The sequence below is a fragment of the Annulohypoxylon maeteangense genome (assembly GCF_022496945.1).
Source record: "Annulohypoxylon maeteangense strain CBS 123835 unplaced genomic scaffold GGS22scaffold_1, whole genome shotgun sequence".
Taxonomy (NCBI): domain Eukaryota; kingdom Fungi; phylum Ascomycota; class Sordariomycetes; order Xylariales; family Hypoxylaceae; genus Annulohypoxylon; species Annulohypoxylon maeteangense.
In genome coordinates, this window is record NW_025953248.1 from 1,023,765 (window position 1) to 1,041,351 (window position 17,587).

Here is a 17,587-nt window from a genome sequence, read left to right on the forward strand (position 1 = left end):
GTCTGTCAAGCCTGACAACCCTAATAAGTCCGGGGTCAGGGGTCTTGGTCTGGGCACTGCAAGGGTCAGGGGTATTACAGGGAATCATTTCCGCGCTTAACCGCGATTCCCTGATAAGTGATTAATAAGCTTTGATAAAGGACCTCGGAGGACCCTGATCAACATCGCACGTGCGCTCCTTTATTCAAAACCTTGAAGCTTCCACCTTCAATTCAAAATAGCTTCTTCGTAACACAAGTCTAGAGGACGATCGCCCTAACGACTCAAAAAGCAAACCGCGGGTTTCACCAAGCCATGTCAACAAGTACAGATCGAAATTACATCAAGAGCCACAAATCACAAGTCACCGTCAAGGGGAAAACGAACATGTTTGGTGGATTCTGACAGTGTAACGATTGTCTAAACGCTAACTTTAGAGAAATACTTGGCAACAACTGACCAGACACCTCAAAGGAAAGACGCTATATATGATAATACATCATGTAGAAGCAAAATTCCGAGCCAGGTTTAAGCAGTCTCTAGGTACCTTCTTTTCTTTTTCTACTTCTCAAAGCACCGACGCCGTATGAAGGGCCTTCACCAACTCCTAGACAGAGGAGATAGGCATATTTATGACGGAATGATTGCGCGACAAATTGAATAGTTAGTCACTTCAGATCTTCCCGTTCGTGCCGTTCGTGTACCCGTTAGCATGTCCATTTGTATGACCGTTTGTGTAGCCGTTTGTGTGACCATTAGTTTCCTTTAGCAGACCTTCCGAGGCCAATGCTATTAATCCGCCATACAAAGAACCATCCTTGATCGCATCGTGAACAATGGAGGTCCAGCCACCGATGGATTTCTTGGGTCGGCCGTTCAAAGTATCAACCTTATTGGTGGGATGCTCAACAAAGCCCTGGTGGAACGGTACACCAAGTTTCTCACGGACGTATGTGTACAGAACCTTTGAACCCTTACCCAGGACATTGGGAGTGTGGGGCCTGGCGCAGAACTCTTCAAAGGTCTTTTCCCACAAGGCATTGATGGCTTTGACAGTTTGTTCTTTCCATTGGGTGATGTCTTCGACGTTACCCTTTGTGTGGTTGACGGCGATAGGCACTGCTGTGCTTACGAGAGCTTCACAACGGTCCGCGAGGTCCTTCTTGCTCGAAGACGACCAGGAAGGATAAACGTGGGCTGCAAGGGCCTTCTGGAAATCTTCTAGTTCATCAGATGCTAGTTTTCCGGAGAAAAATTGGGTGGTGATTGATGAGATTGTCTCGACGGCCTTTCGCACGAAATGCATATGCAGTGCTCTGAGATCTACGGCCTGGCAACTAGCATACAAGTGTGCTGCAGTCATCATGGTGAGAATTTCTGTTGCATGCGCACTCATACGAGCCGACGCCAATGCCATCGAGTTGACTGATTGGTTATGCATCTCGGCGGCTTGGATAAAAGGGCTCATGGGACCGGCGTAATAAGATAGCTCTGCCATGTAAGAAGCCATGTTGATCTCGACTCCCTTGAATGTGAAAGAGAGACTAGGGTCATCGGCGGCAAGGTTGGCTGGTAGTCCACCGCTGAGACTCGGGTCAACCATTTCGGTAAGCTGCGAAAAGAGCATCCTACCGAACATTTGCAACGATAGTCGTACTTTCTCCATGGATGATGTGATACTCGCCGCCTGGAAATTGCAGCCGTAATGGATATCTTTGGTCTCTACGTCGACAAGTGGGTTGTCGCACGAAGAGTTGAGTTCGATGCTGATCTGCTGGTCTGCGAGAAGCAAATCCTCGATCTGAGGACCAATCCATTGCGGAGCGCTTCGTACGGAGTAACGATCTTGAACCAAATCTTCGGAGCGACGATTCTTCGGTTCAAGTACATCTCTTGCAAGAGCTGAGCCACCCATGAAATAGTAAATGTTTCGTGCGACTTCGATCTGGCCTGGATGAGGTCGCGTCTTGGCAATAAATGGGTTAAAGCTTTCTCTGCTTCCGTGAAGCGCTTCCACGGCCATGCCAGTGAGAGCCTGTGTAAGAAGGGCCAGTCGGTGAGATTCAGTGATCACAATGGAAGCTAGTGCTGCCGATGATGATGTTCCGTTAATCAAACCAAGACCCTCTTTGGGGCCAAGCTTCACCGGCTGAAGTCCTGCCTCTGCTAATGCCTGGGGTGCTGGAAGGACCTTGCCGTTCTTTTCAATTAGAACATCTGGGTTTCCTTCTATGCTACCAGCCACATATGAGAGTGGCATCAAGTCACCGGAGCTCGAGACTGAACCGCGTAATGGTACAACGGGGGTCAAGTCATTCTCAAGAAGGTCTGTAATAGCCTTGAGGACCGGGAGGGAAACGGCAGAGTGGCCTCGTAAGGTACTGTTGCACCTCACGACTATAGCCGCCTTGACCCATTCTGCGGGCATAGAATGACCTGGTTTCGATCCATCAGCGTGTCTGGAGATGATACCGGACTGAGTAAGTTGCATCAAAGATGATTGCAAAGCTACAACTTGATCAGTCCGTGTATCTGCGCTTCCTCCAAATCCCGTGTTTACGCCTTGTATTGGTTAGTCAATATCATTAACGACGAGGATCGGTTTAACGTACCATAGACATACCACCCCTTTGAAAGGTAGTGGTATAGAACATCCACGCTATCCTGGATGCTCTTAACGACCTTTGGGTCATCCGTGATCTGTGGAATGCATCCATGGCTAAAATCTCATTAGCAAAGAAAGACCTCTCATGGCTCTTGTGCACAAGTTGTAACATACAGCGCGGTGGCCACAACATCAGAGATATGGAGCTCTTGGCCGTTTATGACATAGCTTCCCGCATCAATGCGCTCCTGTAAGAGGTCCCATGCCTCGCACACCTTGGCAAGATGATTGCTTGGGTTACCCATTGCGAATATAGTGATATTCCAAAGAAGATTCTATGTGGGTTGCTGGGTTGCTGGGTAATGGCGGTGCTAATGGTGAGGTAGCAAGTTGACTGTTGGGATCAGGTGAACTTAATGGATATATATAGATTGTCGACAAAAAGAACGTGGCTAACAACAAAGGTGAATCAGGGTATTTCGCTCAAGTAAGGGTTGTAAGGGTTGTACTCTTTGAGGTCATTGCTTCCTTCGTATCTTAAAATTTAAGTCTTCAAAGGAGTCATTGACTCTCGATTAACCCTAGTTCACTAGTTAATCGGGTAGGCACAGCGCCGTTTCCCGCATGTGTTTAATGCCTTATGCATCCCGGGGAAGGCGAGATCCAAACAAACCGTTCTTAATTCCTGCATCATCGCAAGATAAGAGGCTAGAACCCGAGCTTGGTATCATAGACTCGGAACTACGACGTCAACTCCACTTACGGATAATGTTTGCAGATATCCGATGATATCTCGAATGCAGATACCTAAGTCAGATTGCGCGTCATGAGTCGATGTATTCTGATGTTTTGCATTTTAAGGACACGGGGTGCCATCGCCAGTAAATGTTGAGTTACACCGAATTATGGACACGGAGAGCAGGCTATGTGATCCCTCGACTATGCCCATCGTGCGAGTCTAGGCTAGTATGATGCTGGTAAGCAGATGCAGAATTCCTCTGCAGGTATCATCTTGTATTCTACGGACTGGTTCGAGGTCTTAGTCGCATACCTAACCTTTAAACCCAAACAAGGAGTTTGAGATGGGCGTGTAGAAAGCTGGATCAACCGACTCATGATTGGGGAAGGTGGTAGGCCATATTAATTCAGGTAGGTTGTAATCGCTAAGACTGGCTGCATAGGAGGCAGATACCTAGGTATGTGTACCTATTTACCTAAGTAAGGACTTGAATACTAGCGGTATAGCTACCAATTTGAGGCTCACTTACGTATACGGCTGGGTCCCTCTAACATGATTGCTGGTACTTTATGGTAGCCAATGAACCCGTCCGCTTGGACAGGTAGTTTTACCCAGAAAGTCTATAATAGCGACCCGACTGCATGGTATCCTCCTGTCCCGAGAGATAGTAGTGGCTCGTGGCAGAATAAAGAAACCATGTGATATGCGGTAATATTGCTATCAAAGAGCCCTAATATACTGCCTATTAGACGGTAGATCTAACAGTAAGAAAGAGAAAGTTTCCATATCTTGTGGCGTGAAAAGCGTTTATGTGGACCGAATTATTCTGCCATAATAACAATAAAGGACGCCGAAGGACGCCAAAGGACGGCTCGAGGTGAAACAAGGATTTACTTTTAGATTCCCAACAGTTTAATGGGCGTGGCCACGTACTCGGGACCCGATTATCTAGGGAAGACCGATTTTCTATGTCCTTCTTTGTGCAGTTTAGATAATATCTGGCTTTGAAAAGCTTCGACAATCTTCACATGATTCTAGAAAACAGTACTAAAATGATTGTAGGGGAACAAAAGCCCGGCCGCGAGCCAATAGGATTCTCAAAGCAACCGCAAGGTCACACTGAGACTCGAAGTTGGAATAAAGTCATGGTATGTCTGGGCTGGGGGTCAGGGAAATGTATGGTATCCGTTATATGTCTTACCATAGTTCCGTGTTTTACGGCTCCAGCCAGGATTTTCTGGGATCGATCGGAAGCTACCGAGACCGGTCTCTCCATATGAAAAATAATCCTACAATCCAACTCGGTCAAATAAAATTTCTTGTACTTCAATGGCTTGTCCGATGATACATTAACAGTGCGTTTCAAGTTGGTCTGGTATAGTATAATCACCAATCATTATCGTGACAAGCTGCCGACTCACAGAAGGAATCGGAGCGGGAACCTGATCAGGAGTAATCGTCCCGTCCCGTCCATCGAGATCCATGATCATCAGGGATTTTCCTACTTATGGTAGGTCGACGTCGAAGTATGCCTGTCAGCTGATTAAATGGGCCTGTAGTGTGTCTGCAATCGAAAATTGTATGCTAATAGAATGAATATATAATTTCCGTTATGTGTTGAAGTGGCTAGCGGTCTTATGTCAGCCGGTATGGTTGAACTGCATAAGTAGGTACTATACGACTCGGCCTCGGAAGGATCATATCAGCCCTGTGAGAGTATAGTAAGCATGCTGTGGAACGGAGGGAGACCTACGAGATTGATCTGCAACTGGTTAATGAAACGTATGGATACCATAAACGGCTTCGGCATATACTAGGTAATCAGGTATGTCGATATAGATAAGTGGGATGACTACCAATGCTGGCTACTATGCGGAGTGACGGCACAGACCGTTCTCGGATGTGCCACTGTGATATAAGCTTAATTATTAGTAGGATTGACTTCGCCTACTCTACTTTCAGGTAAGGTAGGTACCTGGTAAGGTAGCATCACATCTATGTGCCGCAGAGGCGGGGGCGAAAACGAATAGGGGTGAGCGGAATGATTTTTGGTATGCATGGCATACGAATAACGTATACCATGCGAACCATTACAAGAAGAGTGTTTGCTTCGCGGGGTACAAGGTATATAAAAATGAAGTGTATAGATACGTTTGCGGAGGAATCGACGCCAATATATATGCCGTGCATTGGGGGATTCATTAAACTGGGTACCTGGTATAGAATCGGCATATGCTTACCTACAGGTACCTATGAGTGATATAATTGGTAGGTACCTATTTAGTACTATTCAGATGGACAGGTCGCCATATTGAGGCAATTTGGCATCTTCTATACCACTTATCCTGCGCCTTTATAAATTAGGTAATTACCCCTATGATTTCATGAAAACCGCGAAAATCGCTTACATCAATGAGGAAGCTTTATGGGCCATGATTATAGGCATCTGAAATATGCGCACTTTATAATTTCCAGATATATATTATTGTATGTACGTCTTACCTACCTACCTATGCACCTATCAAATTCAGAAATACGCCTCAAACGAGGAAATTATAGGCAATTTTTGTCGATTTCTCCGATACTTACCTAGGTACTCTTATGCCTAACGCAATATCACACTTGAATACTCTACTATATTAGGTATAAACTTTTATTACTCCTTTCGCAAGGGCATATCAGATAGTTTTTCATTTCTTATTAGACAAAGGACCTTATCTGTATGTATAGTTATCTAGTGGAGTAGTTGGGAACTCTTCGCGCAGCATCTTTATTATTTCCGTGCCTTCTGGTTCCGCCTTTTGGCAGTGATGTTGTTAAGAACCCCCTTTTCAACTGAAGGGTTAGGATTCAGGTACAGCATGGCCGGCATCTCAACCTTCATGCTTACCTACCTTATATATCTTGGTTACCCCTCTTTTACTTCCTCTAAGAAAAGCAAAAGCGAAATTTCTCGGAAATATTTAAGCCTGTATTTACCAAGGTAGGTACTGGGCAGGTAGTCATAAGGGCATAGGGGTTGCTTGCTCAGAATGGAGAAAATTTACGTCTCTAGGTACCTAGTAGGAATAAGCCGAAGATCATTCAAGTCCTAATCATCATTGCTTCAACGAAAATCAAATACGCTCGTAAGATCGTGTGACCGTAAGACTTCCAATCCTCCCGGAACTCCCCTCTCAATTACTTTTCTACGTGCCTCAAGTCCACGCGTTATTGACATGTCAGCATCCGCTGGTACCGAAATTTGAGGACAGACCAGTGGCTGCCGCAGCTTTGACGCTAGCACGCCGGGTCTAACTAACATAAAGGCTTAAGAGAAATCTTGATTATCCTGGGTTTCGTGACAAATACTATCAAATGTCTGGCCTTCTACCAGAATAGGTACGGAGATTCCGCGTTCATACTTCCGGCGGCGTGGTAGTGTGGGGCAGCATGGTAGTTGATATGGGTGCCGATGGGAAACATTGAGGGGAAATTTCAACGGCTCCGTATTTACTCAGGAAATGCGATGTGGAAGCCTCTGTCTTCATGCTAGGTGCCTATTGCGAGACGTTCTTTGAAGAGGTTTAAGGGGCTGGTAAATCAGGGGTTAGGGTTATTGACAAAACAACCCTAACCCCAACCCTCGGGGCTTGAGGATATGGTCGTACACCGAGGCTAGAAGTATGACGGTTGAGAGCAGATTTTGAGCGATAAGTTCCTTTTAGGGGACACGAAGTTAGATTAAATTGTCATCTGGACACTCAATCTTGTAATTCCCGATCCAGAAAGAGCTGACGCTTTGATAATTTGAAATATCGGGTAGAATCGTTCGATCCTGTGAGGGACTGCGCCTATTCAGAGCTAAGCCGCCTAAGAACTGCTGAAATGCCCCATGATGATAGCTGTACTAGGAACGCCACTTTCACGCCGACGAATAAGGACTTGCTATGAATACAGGACGTATAGCGCTCTGTACCACTGTATTCGTAGCGTGTTACAGCGAACGCCTTCCTATAAGTAATAAACCAATTATAATGCGTGGCGCTCGCATGGATTGGGGTAGGATTTCGTACATAAGCAGGCTCTCGAAGAATTACCCGGGGCGCAGCCACCAAGCGGGGGAGTATAATATCAGCAGAAACCCGAGATATCCGGCCAAATAAGATGTTTACTCACCTACAATAGAGTGGATTTCCAGTTCAGTTAAATTGCGTTATCAGGCTCCTGTGAGTTGAGACTTCGCAGAGCGCTTCCTAAACAGGTCGGGGCATTGGTAGTGTTGCAAGAACGCCACTAAATTAGGTAGTACCAAGTTCAAAATGGTGCGTCATACCCAGAGATGAATCCATTCTGTATTGACTAACAATATGAACGCAGGTGGATGCAGTTCAACCGGCTATTCGCCTAGATGTGGTTATCATAGGCGCGGGGATAAGTGGTTTGGCAGTTGCAATAGAGACGGCGCTGTCCGGCCATCATGTGGTCGTCTTCGAATCCGCTGAGGGGATCCATGAGGTAACTTGATTCGTTTCACCATTTATATGAGACTTAGAAAGTGTTCTATTACTTATGCAGTTATAGATAGGGGCTGGGATAAACGTCAGCCCAAATGCTTCACGAATACTACAACGGTGGGGTCTCCCAGCCGAAATGTGGACCTCAGCTACTGAACCCACCTCGCTCTCTGTTCGGCGATACTCGGGCGAGATATTAGTCCTGGAGAGAGAGTTCGATACGAAGATGCGGGCGAGGTACGATGCCCCTTTCATCGAGTTGCATCGTGTCGATTTTCAGACCGCGTTGTACACACGTGCCAAGGAACTGGGCGTGGAGTTTAGATTCGGAATGAGAATAAGTAAACTGAATTATGAAACTGGAGAAATTACAAGCCACACTGGATTAAGCGCAAAGGGGGATGTCGTTATCGCAGCGGATGGCTTGTGGTCTGTTTGCCGCGCCCAGTTTCTCCCTAAGGACTTCGAAGGGGTTCCGAGACCAACGGGTGATCTGGCGTACCGATTGGTGTTAACTTTGGATCAAATTCAAGATCCCGAATTAAGAGAGTGGGTCAGTAAGCCGTCACTTGATGTATGGATCGGTCCTCACTCGCATGCTGTTGGATATTCACTCCGGGGAGGAACCGAGTTTAACATCGTGTTATTGGTCCCCGACGACCTGCCCAACGGTATTAGCAAACAGGCCGGTTCTGTTGAAGAGATGAGAGCTCTTTTTACGGGTTGGGATCCGATTTTAACCAAGTTCATTGCCGTCGCTGATTCTGTCAAGAAGTGGAAACTTATGCATAGTAAGTTTCGGACTATAGCAACTGGCGAAGCTTGTGTGCTAATATGAAACCCATCAGGGAAGGAAATGAGAAGATGGGTCTATGCATCTTCAAATAGCAACTTTGCGTTCCTGTGAGTTAAGAAATCTTCTCGGCCTATTGGCCAAGCTAACGCCATCTTGAAGCGGTGATTCCTGCCACCCCATGCTACCATATCTTGGTCAGGGGGCGAATTCAGCTATCGAGGATGGCGCTGTTCTTGGTCGCTTGCTAGGACACATCCAGAATAAAGAGCAGATCGGTAAGGCTTTGGAAATGTACGAGCAGCTTCGGAAGCCTCGAGGAGATGCTATCGTGAAAGAAACGTTCGCACAGGTAAGTTACAGAATCCCACAATAGCCATAAATAAACTACTTACAATTGTTGATAAAACCTAGCGCGACGTCTTTCAAGTCGTCGATGGCCCTAAGCAACGAGAACGAGACGAATTGCTTCTATCGCAGCTAAATGAAGAAGAAAAACACGCACCCTTCCCGATCCGATTGGTTTGCCCTCAGGTCCAACCCTGGCTATTTGGCTATGACGCTTGCGCGGAAGTCGACAAGGCTGTCAGTAAGGATCCGTTCGTGGTTGCGAAGAATGAAAAGACGGAGCCAAGTCTTGACAAGCGTGGCATAGCCGCCGGAAGTTAATTGTCGTGTTTCCAAAGCTTGGTAGTTGAATCTATTTTGAGAGAGGTCAATATTCAGAGCGGGGAACCGGTATGATCTGAGGAGGTTTACTCTCTGTAAGGTTATCTACCTAGGTAGGATTAGTTTAGACGTATACGACAATACATGATTGGAACATATTGTTCAATTTGCCAGCAATTGTGTCGCTTCATATTAGATCTATAGCTTTGTTCAATGTTTGCGACATATTTCTAATATTAAGATAGATTAGTCGTCGATTCAAAGGATATGATCTTACGCTAGAAATGCCAACTCTCAATACGCTCAAGATCGTACAGTTCACAACTTGCCCTGTCTCTCCCCAGGCTTCCAATTCCGTCGTATTACGCCATCCTGGTATTCCGTGGCTACGTGGACACCCTTTGGACTCCAAATCTTGCTCATAATAATAGCCCTCCCAGCCTCAATCCTAGGAAAGCATGCCTCTTGGATCCACCATTCGTTCTCGCCGTAAGACATTACCGCATCTTCAGGATTAACGTGTATGACGAAAGAATAGCTTAAACTAGCTGCTCGAGCGAAGTCATAACCGAACCCCACATGGTTTCCTATCATTAGAAGCCCATTCCTATCCGCCTCGTATGCGTGGGCGAGAATATGCGAGTCTGTCTGATCCGCAGGAAGTGGCGCAAGAAGCCGATATAACAGTAGCTCCCGACGATCGCACAAGGGTTTACCTTGATTAAATGAGGTTAAATCGACCTTCTTCATATCAACGACCGGAAAGGAGCCCGGATTCTTCATGGGAAAATCATCCAGCTTCTTAGCAATATCGATGTGTGGTGCAGGGTCCCACTCAGATGGCGGTCGCAAGCTTAGGATATCCTTGAATCGTATCTGGACTGGTGGTTCCTGAGCAATATGCTGTGAGATCCCGGGTGGCCTAAATGATACAATAGCGCTGAAGCAGACCGGGCCGAGAGGAAGGGCGGCGTCTGCTAGTGGGTAATGATCCCCGATGGCGTTTGTGCTCGGTGATAGTGGCTGCCGCACTGTAACGAAGAGATTTGGAAATAATGTATTGGTCGAAATGGCGGTCACATGGTATATGAAAGGTCTGTCAATCAACCCAGCCTCGGAGAAGTAGCCATGAATAGTCTATGTCTGTTAGTAAGCTTGAATGACCGAGGACTGTTAGTCATTAGATAATAGGGGTACAGTATGGCCAATTCTGCGAGACCGTACAGATCTGTAAAGAGTAGTGGGTCTTTCTTCAGTCTAGGTCTGTTGACCTTGACTTCAATTGTCAACGTAAACTGAGTAGAAAATGTCTTACATGAATACCAAGTACTTTCCGAGAGGTTGTTTGAGAAGCCTGAATATCGGCCAGAGCTCTAGAAACAGCCATTCCCGCTTGGCTGTAAACATGCCCACCAAACGCCACTTTTGGCTGGCCTGAGTTCTGCATTAGGTCCCGTTCCGGGTTGGTCTTTTCACTCGCGATTGGCACATCCTCTTCTGGGCACCATGGCTTCCGCTGACTCATATATCGCTTTATGATTTTCCCATCCACCACCGTATCCTGAAGAGGAACTAAACTCATAATCTCTTGAAATGTGAGTCGCCGATAAACGGCTACATCCGGAGGCATTATTTATGATGGCGATGTACTCCTCGAATATTGTCCAATCACAGATTTAACTTATAAGAAACAACACAAATTGGTAATACGACATACGATCTTATGAGGAGGGAATCGTTGATAGACGAATGTAAATGTAAATAATCTTACAATGAAACCTCGGAACTTGGTGGGGAAATTCATCTTACAACGTGCCGAGGGTAAATAGGTAATCATAGCTTCACGTGACACATTTAATCTTAGTCATCTTAGTCATCCAAAACTTCTTACATAATCATATTAATCATCCGATATTAGGTAATCGTTTTCTTACATAAAAGCTGACAGATGCCCATCACCCATGAGTCTCCATGCTAAAATTCCCACACATTTGAACCAGATCATTGAGTTGCATTATCCACATCAATTATGATACTAGCTATCACTTATCGAGAACCGAACATCGACTCGCGAATTTCAAATACAATATTGTTCTACAGTATACCTAGGTATGAGGTATCGATCTACTTCGTGGTCACTGCAGTGATTATGGCTATTAGTAATCCAATTGAAATTACATCATCAATCAACCCTAACCCAAAATTACCCCAACCTTAACCCTGGTCCAACTCCTAACCCTAACCCCTATTATCCTAACCCATTAATTAACCAGTAACTTTTAATCCTACCTTATCATGAGCGAAAACATTAAACCTCTATCCAACGTTTTATTATAGTATGTTCCATACAGTTGGAACTCATAAATTACTATTTGCATTGCCAACTCGCAGCATCGTCCTGAGATCCCTGCCCATCCCACGCAGCTGTCTGAGGGTATGGACAAATGGGTCGTTGCCTGTACGTTACAATATTCTGCAACGTCGAATCCGTGAAATTGAATTCGGAAGCAATTATTTGAGAGACCGCGTTATTATTTTCAACCCAATCAATCAAGGCCAGGAGTGCATCGTGGCGACTGTTATTGTTACCGAGAGGAACCGAGAAACCGGAGTTGTACGGCGGCATCTGAGCAGCTTGACCGGCACCCCCTATCATCCAGGGAGCTTTGACATTGCTAGGAGTGCCCCAGCAATGACCCATACCCGGGATCTGGAAATAGCGAAAGAAGTCATCAACGTTTCCCATTGCTTCAATGGTTCTGTTATAGTATAAAGTGGTATGTTGAACTGGTACGACAGAATCTGCGAGACCGCCATACATTACTAAAAAAAAAAAAAGATGATTAGTTTTCGTGAGCTTAGCACCATTCGGTCCGATCTGAATGCGCGGAAGGGAGCAGTTGTGGATTGAACTTACTGATTTTTCCCTTTGTTCTAAAACTGCCAAGATCATATTGATCGGCGGTACACTGGATGCTTTCGTCACGCACTTCCGCATCGGCCACAACGCTGTCGTTGTAGGAAGTAATTTGCCAATCAGAGCCGTAGCTCATGAACGTTCGCTCATACTCAGCGTCAAAATTCCTTCTTACATTGTTGGAATCATTCGCGCCCGCTGGTGTAAGATAGGTTCCCCAATCCGCTTCAGAGCTGTAATCCATTCCACTGTAGACGAATTTTCCGTCTTCGGTGGTATAATCTGTGTACATCTTCTGAGCTGTGTCTATCTGAGCTTGAGTCCAGCAAGATGTCTTGTTCGTCGTTATGTCGCAACGAATTTTCGAAATGTCGAAATGTTCTCTGCATGCCGAGAGCGAGCTGACTATATTGTCTTGGACTCCATCAAGTGAGTCGCATTGCTTAACAACTTCTGCCTGAAGGCGCGAGAAGAGATTCGTGTCATTGATACTTCCTGCTGCGTCTTCTGGAAGGTTCCAGGTCGCGAGCTTGGAGATCCAGGGCATCAAATGTTTCGTGTCCCACGCAGGTGCTCCAATCAAAGCTCCGTCAAACATATCAGGATCCCTCTATTGAAAATAAGTTAAACCAAGCTTTGAGGGAGAAGATATCCATATAATATACCTGAATTTGCTTGAGACCCTGTCTCCCCCCTGTTGAACAACCGCTCCAATACGAGTATGCGATAGATTTATTGTTGTAATAAGATTCGACGAGTGTTTTCCCTAGGATAATAGACCCCTCCAATGCTTGGTAAGCCCAATTGACCTTAAGGTCTTGGGTGGTTGGCCATGTGAGATCTCCCTGACCACTACTATGCCCGGTATCGGTCGAGAGACTTGCCATGCCGTACTGCGCTCCGGGTCCCATATCAAGCCAGTTTATACCGCCAAGGAAGGAGTAACTTCCTATAGCGAGAAACCTCGAGTTCCAATTATCTGGGAGGAACATCCCAAACCGGTAATTCGCAGTTTCATTCTTGACTATGACCGCACACAACGAGGGAAGCCCACCAGCGAATGATGGGTATCCTATATCTCCGCTTTCTGAAAATGTCCCACTGGTGACTTTTTCTACTCGCTCGATTGATATTCCAGAAGGGGCGATCCCTTTGAAATAGTCCTCGGTACACCCCGCAGATTGGCGAGCTTGCTTGGCAGGCGGTGCACTATAGGCATAGCATGCAAAAAAGCTTAACAAGACCCAGAGGCCCGGAACCGTTAAAATCGCCATTTGGATAAATATTCGGGTAAATGTCAGGCAACTCAGTCATGCAGCCCTGTTGTTACTCGATATTTCCCTATATTAAACGGCAGCTTTCTGCAATTATATGTCAGCCAGTAAGTCACAACTAAGTCACATCGGGTTCGAACAATCGGGGCTTAAAGGAAGCTTCGGGCTTACATGTTTTGGTCGGGTGATAGCTTACCCCTTCGTATAGACGGCTCATATTCCTGTTTCTATACACGGCTTTTAAGCTGATTGGAGGAGTTGGGAGTACAAGACAATCCTCTTACCCGGTCCGAGGGTAAGCAGGATGTTTGACTTCCAGCTCGGCATGTTGAGCTTCGCCGTGGCTTCAGACATCGGGGCTGAAATTCCTGTGTACGAAGTCAGCTGGCAATCCTTTGTCCAACAGACTTAATGCGGCTTGTGTTGAGTGGTGTTCTTTGATGTCCCCTTGCATTACCCCAGATTTTCTTTGATCACACATCCAAAACATTTAACCTAATTAGGATTCTATGACGTTAGAACATACTAACGGACCCGAAATCGAATCGCAATTATAAGATATGGTATGCACTTTGGCAGGTCGATAGAAGTCTAAGGCTAAAATGTTGCATATTTTCTCGCAAACTTCCCGCTTTCCCGCTATCACTCGGGCATATTTCCGCATTCACTCGCTCATGAGAAACAAGCGTCGGATGAAATTAATGACCGTCATATTCTCATATCTTCGGATACTCGGTCATCTACCAAGATCATATTCGATACGTCCAGTAATAGCATTGCCGGCCCCCACAAGAATACTCTGTGGGGCGTAGAAGAGCTCTTTCTTTGTTAGAATATCCATATCGTAGACTTTATTAGTGAACATACTAACAGCATAAGCTAAACAATGTGAACAATAACCCCGGTTCATGTAACCCTACCTAATACCAAGATCCAATCCGGGGAATTAGATATTGTATCATTGCAGCCCTCTCCGCATCACCCCACAGTCTATGTCCTCGTGGATATCTGACATTTCCCCGTCAGAACTTCCTTAAAGAGTTATCATTTAGAAAGTTACCAAAAGCGAGAATGCATTTTCTTGGCTTTTTTTCAAAAGGAAATTTGGCTGCTGACTAACCACCCAATTTGAACTATGAGCAGACCCAACATAATAGATACCTAGCTAGTATCTAGCTGGCTATGTTATTAAAGTCATTGTCTAAACACCTCAACAACTCAACAGTTATAAAAACCAAAAAGAACTTAGTAACTTTTGAGATATCTCAATAGTAGACTAACCTATACCCCATCACTTTCATATTAGCAAGGATATCAACATCCATAGTATCTTCTCTCCTTGTTCGAGCGGGGGTTAATGTCACGGCACGACAGCGCCAAGCATATAGGCCAACGTAGCTAGTTACGTTGCCTTTGTTTATTGAGAAGATTTCTTATTTCAATTGTAACATAAATCGTTATCCCATCCGTAGCATCAATACCGAGGTTATCGGCTAGTTTGAATCTTAAATGAAGTTAGTATAATTTCAAGTAAATTTAATTGTAGGTTAACAAAAGCCACATAGATACTGTTAGTTCATTTCTCTTTCAGTGCCATAATTTAGTACTTCAATTTGATAGAGTACCTGTTGTACTGCTATGTTAGTTATGATCTTAAAGGGTATATTGAAAACGCTTGATCGATAAGTAGAAGGAAAACGAGATCCGGCACCGGAATAATGAAATAAAACTAATATTAACGTTCTACATGAAAATTCGATATTATGTTAAATGTCAGGAAAGAGTATGGCACGAAATACCAAACAAAGTTGACTATGTGTTAATGTTACTGTATTACACTGTCTCTTTTAAGCTATCCCCTGCGTTACACAATCGACATTCATCACCTAACAGACAATTGTAAAGTGCTTATATAAGCAGCGCAGGGGATATTTCTCAATGCGGAATACAGTACAATATAATACACGCGATACTTCTTCTATCAGTCTCAAAAGTAAATAATACTATAAGTTACAAATTATAACTATTATGTGTTAATTACCGTATTAACATTTAAATATTCAGAAATTCCTAACCTACGTCCCTACTGTATTCAAGATAGCTGTTTAGTAAGCAACCGCTTATATAATCATTACTAAGCCGTTTCCCAGTTACGTAAGGTGGGGGTGGCTTGAGGGTTCCTGTCTTTTTTCTGTCCTAAGTTCTAACAACGAAATGACCAACTCTCTCTTCTAAGAAACAAACATTCATCTAACACCGACACCACACATACGAACTATCTAGCAGACGACGACCAACATTGTTTCATATTTTAATGTCAATGAGACAAATTGCTAATCGATATCCTAATCCTAGAAGATTCGCGAAACGTATGATCCAAGTTTACAGGTAGTTAAGGAAGATGAGGTCCGCCCGGGCGGATATATAGAAATGTTCTACAGACCTAACAGGTGCCTGTCAGCCCTGTAAGATTCCGTGATGACGGTTCCTGTCGCTCCCGTATAATCTCGGTTCCTAAAAAGGGAAACCAACCTGGATCTATCAGCACTTTTGGTAATTGATGTGCAATCAAGCATCGATCTTCGTGATCTTATCATAAGCGAAGAAGGTAGCAGTTGGTAAACAATATTTCCCGGTACGGCTAACAGCACCTAGATTAGCCGGTTCTAGAAGGTTGAAAGGCCTACCAAAATGCAAGTGTAGGGGATAATTGTGAGCTAGAATGCGACACAAGGTCCTCCCAACGGATCCTAATTTTAGGAGACAAAGGAGGCTCTAGGCCACGACGCAATTAAAAATCATCCAATTCTTATTTTTACTTCAGAATCTATTCCCTTGTTTCAATTGCTGTCCTCGCCTCTTAATTGCAGCGACGAACTCGAAGCAACTCCTGATCCTGCTCACGATTGCGACAAAACACCATCATGAAGATCGCTAGCTTGATCGCGGGGATCTCCCTTGTGAGATCTGTCCTTGCGGAAGGTGATCCGCCGCCTCCACAAACGCCAGTCATCTTAGGAATCGTGTCGGATACCCCGGTTCAGTGCTCCCCAGGCCAGAACATGAAGATTACTTTTCTTCCGAACACGCTTAGACTCGAGCTTCCAAGCATGACCTTTGGCGCAGAGGGCCATGGCAGAACAGATGAGATTTCCGTATGTCAATTCACCGTAGAGTATACCTCTTGGTGGTACAAGTATCGCTTTGCGATCCAGGATGTGACCTACAGAGGGCATCTGAATGCGACCGACGGTGTCCAGTTGTACCAAATGACTGCCAATTCGGTCTTTAGGTACGAGAATCGAAAGCTCAATCCGGGACGGGCGCCACCTGATATTTGGAACGTGTCTATGTCTACCATGGTGAGATTACCACTATAATTCATTCTCGCCCCTTCTTCCCAAAATAATATCTGTTAAGTACATACCTATTTATTAATAAACTTATAGATAGATGACACGGCTCAGACATCCATTGGCGGCGACGGGAACTTTGATAGCGATTTTGAAGCTAGTGGAAACAGTTCTCACTTGGAATGGTCGACATGCATGGATGGTGGTGAAGGCACGGGCGACGTCAAAACGAAGCTCCAATTCAAACTAAGTGCGACAACAAGCGATAAGAGCGGGAAAGGCACTGGTGTGCTAACCAATGGCTTGACGTTCGATTTCGGTATCGTCTGGGAAGAATGCACTCCTGATCGAACAGTTAAAAATGCCTGGGGAGAAACGCGGGTCGATGATTGGTCGGTCTGTACATACAACAATACTAATGAAACCTCGCAAGCAATCTCAAGGGCCTTGCGTCGTGGACCAGGCCTAGTCATCTAGGTGCCTACCTAGACATATCAGTTAAGGTTGCAGGGAAACCGGTTCAATTCTTACATACGTACATATTTGTAGTTATTTTGAAGTAAATATGGGAATTTTTTATGTCACCAACATATGAATATTCGTGAAAGATCACTTGGTGCTATGCTTGGCAACTATTCCCTATCTCATGACCACATATGATCAAGACAAGATTATACCATCCGGTAATAATGTTGGTCTTGAATAAGATAGCCAGCCAGCCGTACTAGGAATATTGAGTCCAACAACTCCGAACGGCCTACA

General features: G+C 45.0%; 5 protein-coding genes across 5 annotated transcripts; 2 read left to right on the forward strand and 3 right to left on the reverse strand.

Annotated features, from left to right (window-relative positions):
- Positions 1-447: 447 nt before the first annotated feature.
- On the reverse strand, positions 448-3,115 carry GGS22DRAFT_3817 (phenylalanine ammonia-lyase). The gene is made up of 3 exons (XM_047966947.1): positions 2,759-3,115; positions 2,592-2,698; positions 448-2,541 (listed from the first exon to the last, which is right to left on the reverse strand). Exons 1-3 carry the CDS (start codon positions 2,887-2,889, stop codon positions 653-655), a joined length of 2,127 nt encoding a protein of 708 aa, XP_047823595.1. The 5' UTR covers positions 2,890-3,115; the 3' UTR covers positions 448-652.
- A 4,226-nt stretch (positions 3,116-7,341) lies between these two features.
- GGS22DRAFT_149111 (FAD/NAD(P)-binding domain-containing protein) lies at positions 7,342-9,455 on the forward strand. The gene is made up of 6 exons (XM_047959087.1): positions 7,342-7,627; positions 7,683-7,820; positions 7,887-8,610; positions 8,668-8,722; positions 8,775-8,964; positions 9,027-9,455. Exons 1-6 carry the CDS (start codon positions 7,625-7,627, stop codon positions 9,279-9,281), a joined length of 1,365 nt encoding a protein of 454 aa, XP_047823596.1. The 5' UTR covers positions 7,342-7,624; the 3' UTR covers positions 9,282-9,455.
- On the reverse strand, positions 9,451-11,052 carry GGS22DRAFT_149113 (Thioesterase/thiol ester dehydrase-isomerase). The gene is made up of 2 exons (XM_047959088.1): positions 10,597-11,052; positions 9,451-10,418 (listed from the first exon to the last, which is right to left on the reverse strand). Exons 1-2 carry the CDS (start codon positions 10,909-10,911, stop codon positions 9,600-9,602), a joined length of 1,134 nt encoding a protein of 377 aa, XP_047823597.1. The 5' UTR covers positions 10,912-11,052; the 3' UTR covers positions 9,451-9,599.
- A 597-nt stretch (positions 11,053-11,649) lies between these two features.
- On the reverse strand, positions 11,650-13,472 carry GGS22DRAFT_176971 (tannase and feruloyl esterase; the record flags this gene model as incomplete). Its single annotated transcript, XM_047963479.1, has 3 exons — positions 11,650-12,104; positions 12,199-12,808; positions 12,864-13,472. 3 exons carry the CDS (start codon positions 13,470-13,472, stop codon positions 11,650-11,652), a joined length of 1,674 nt encoding a protein of 557 aa, XP_047823598.1.
- A 2,235-nt stretch (positions 13,473-15,707) lies between these two features.
- On the forward strand, positions 15,708-17,482 carry GGS22DRAFT_149118 (uncharacterized protein). Its single transcript, XM_047959089.1, has 2 exons — positions 15,708-16,834; positions 16,922-17,482. Exons 1-2 carry the CDS (start codon positions 16,397-16,399, stop codon positions 17,300-17,302), a joined length of 819 nt encoding a protein of 272 aa, XP_047823599.1. The 5' UTR covers positions 15,708-16,396; the 3' UTR covers positions 17,303-17,482.
- Positions 17,483-17,587: the final 105 nt, after the last annotated feature.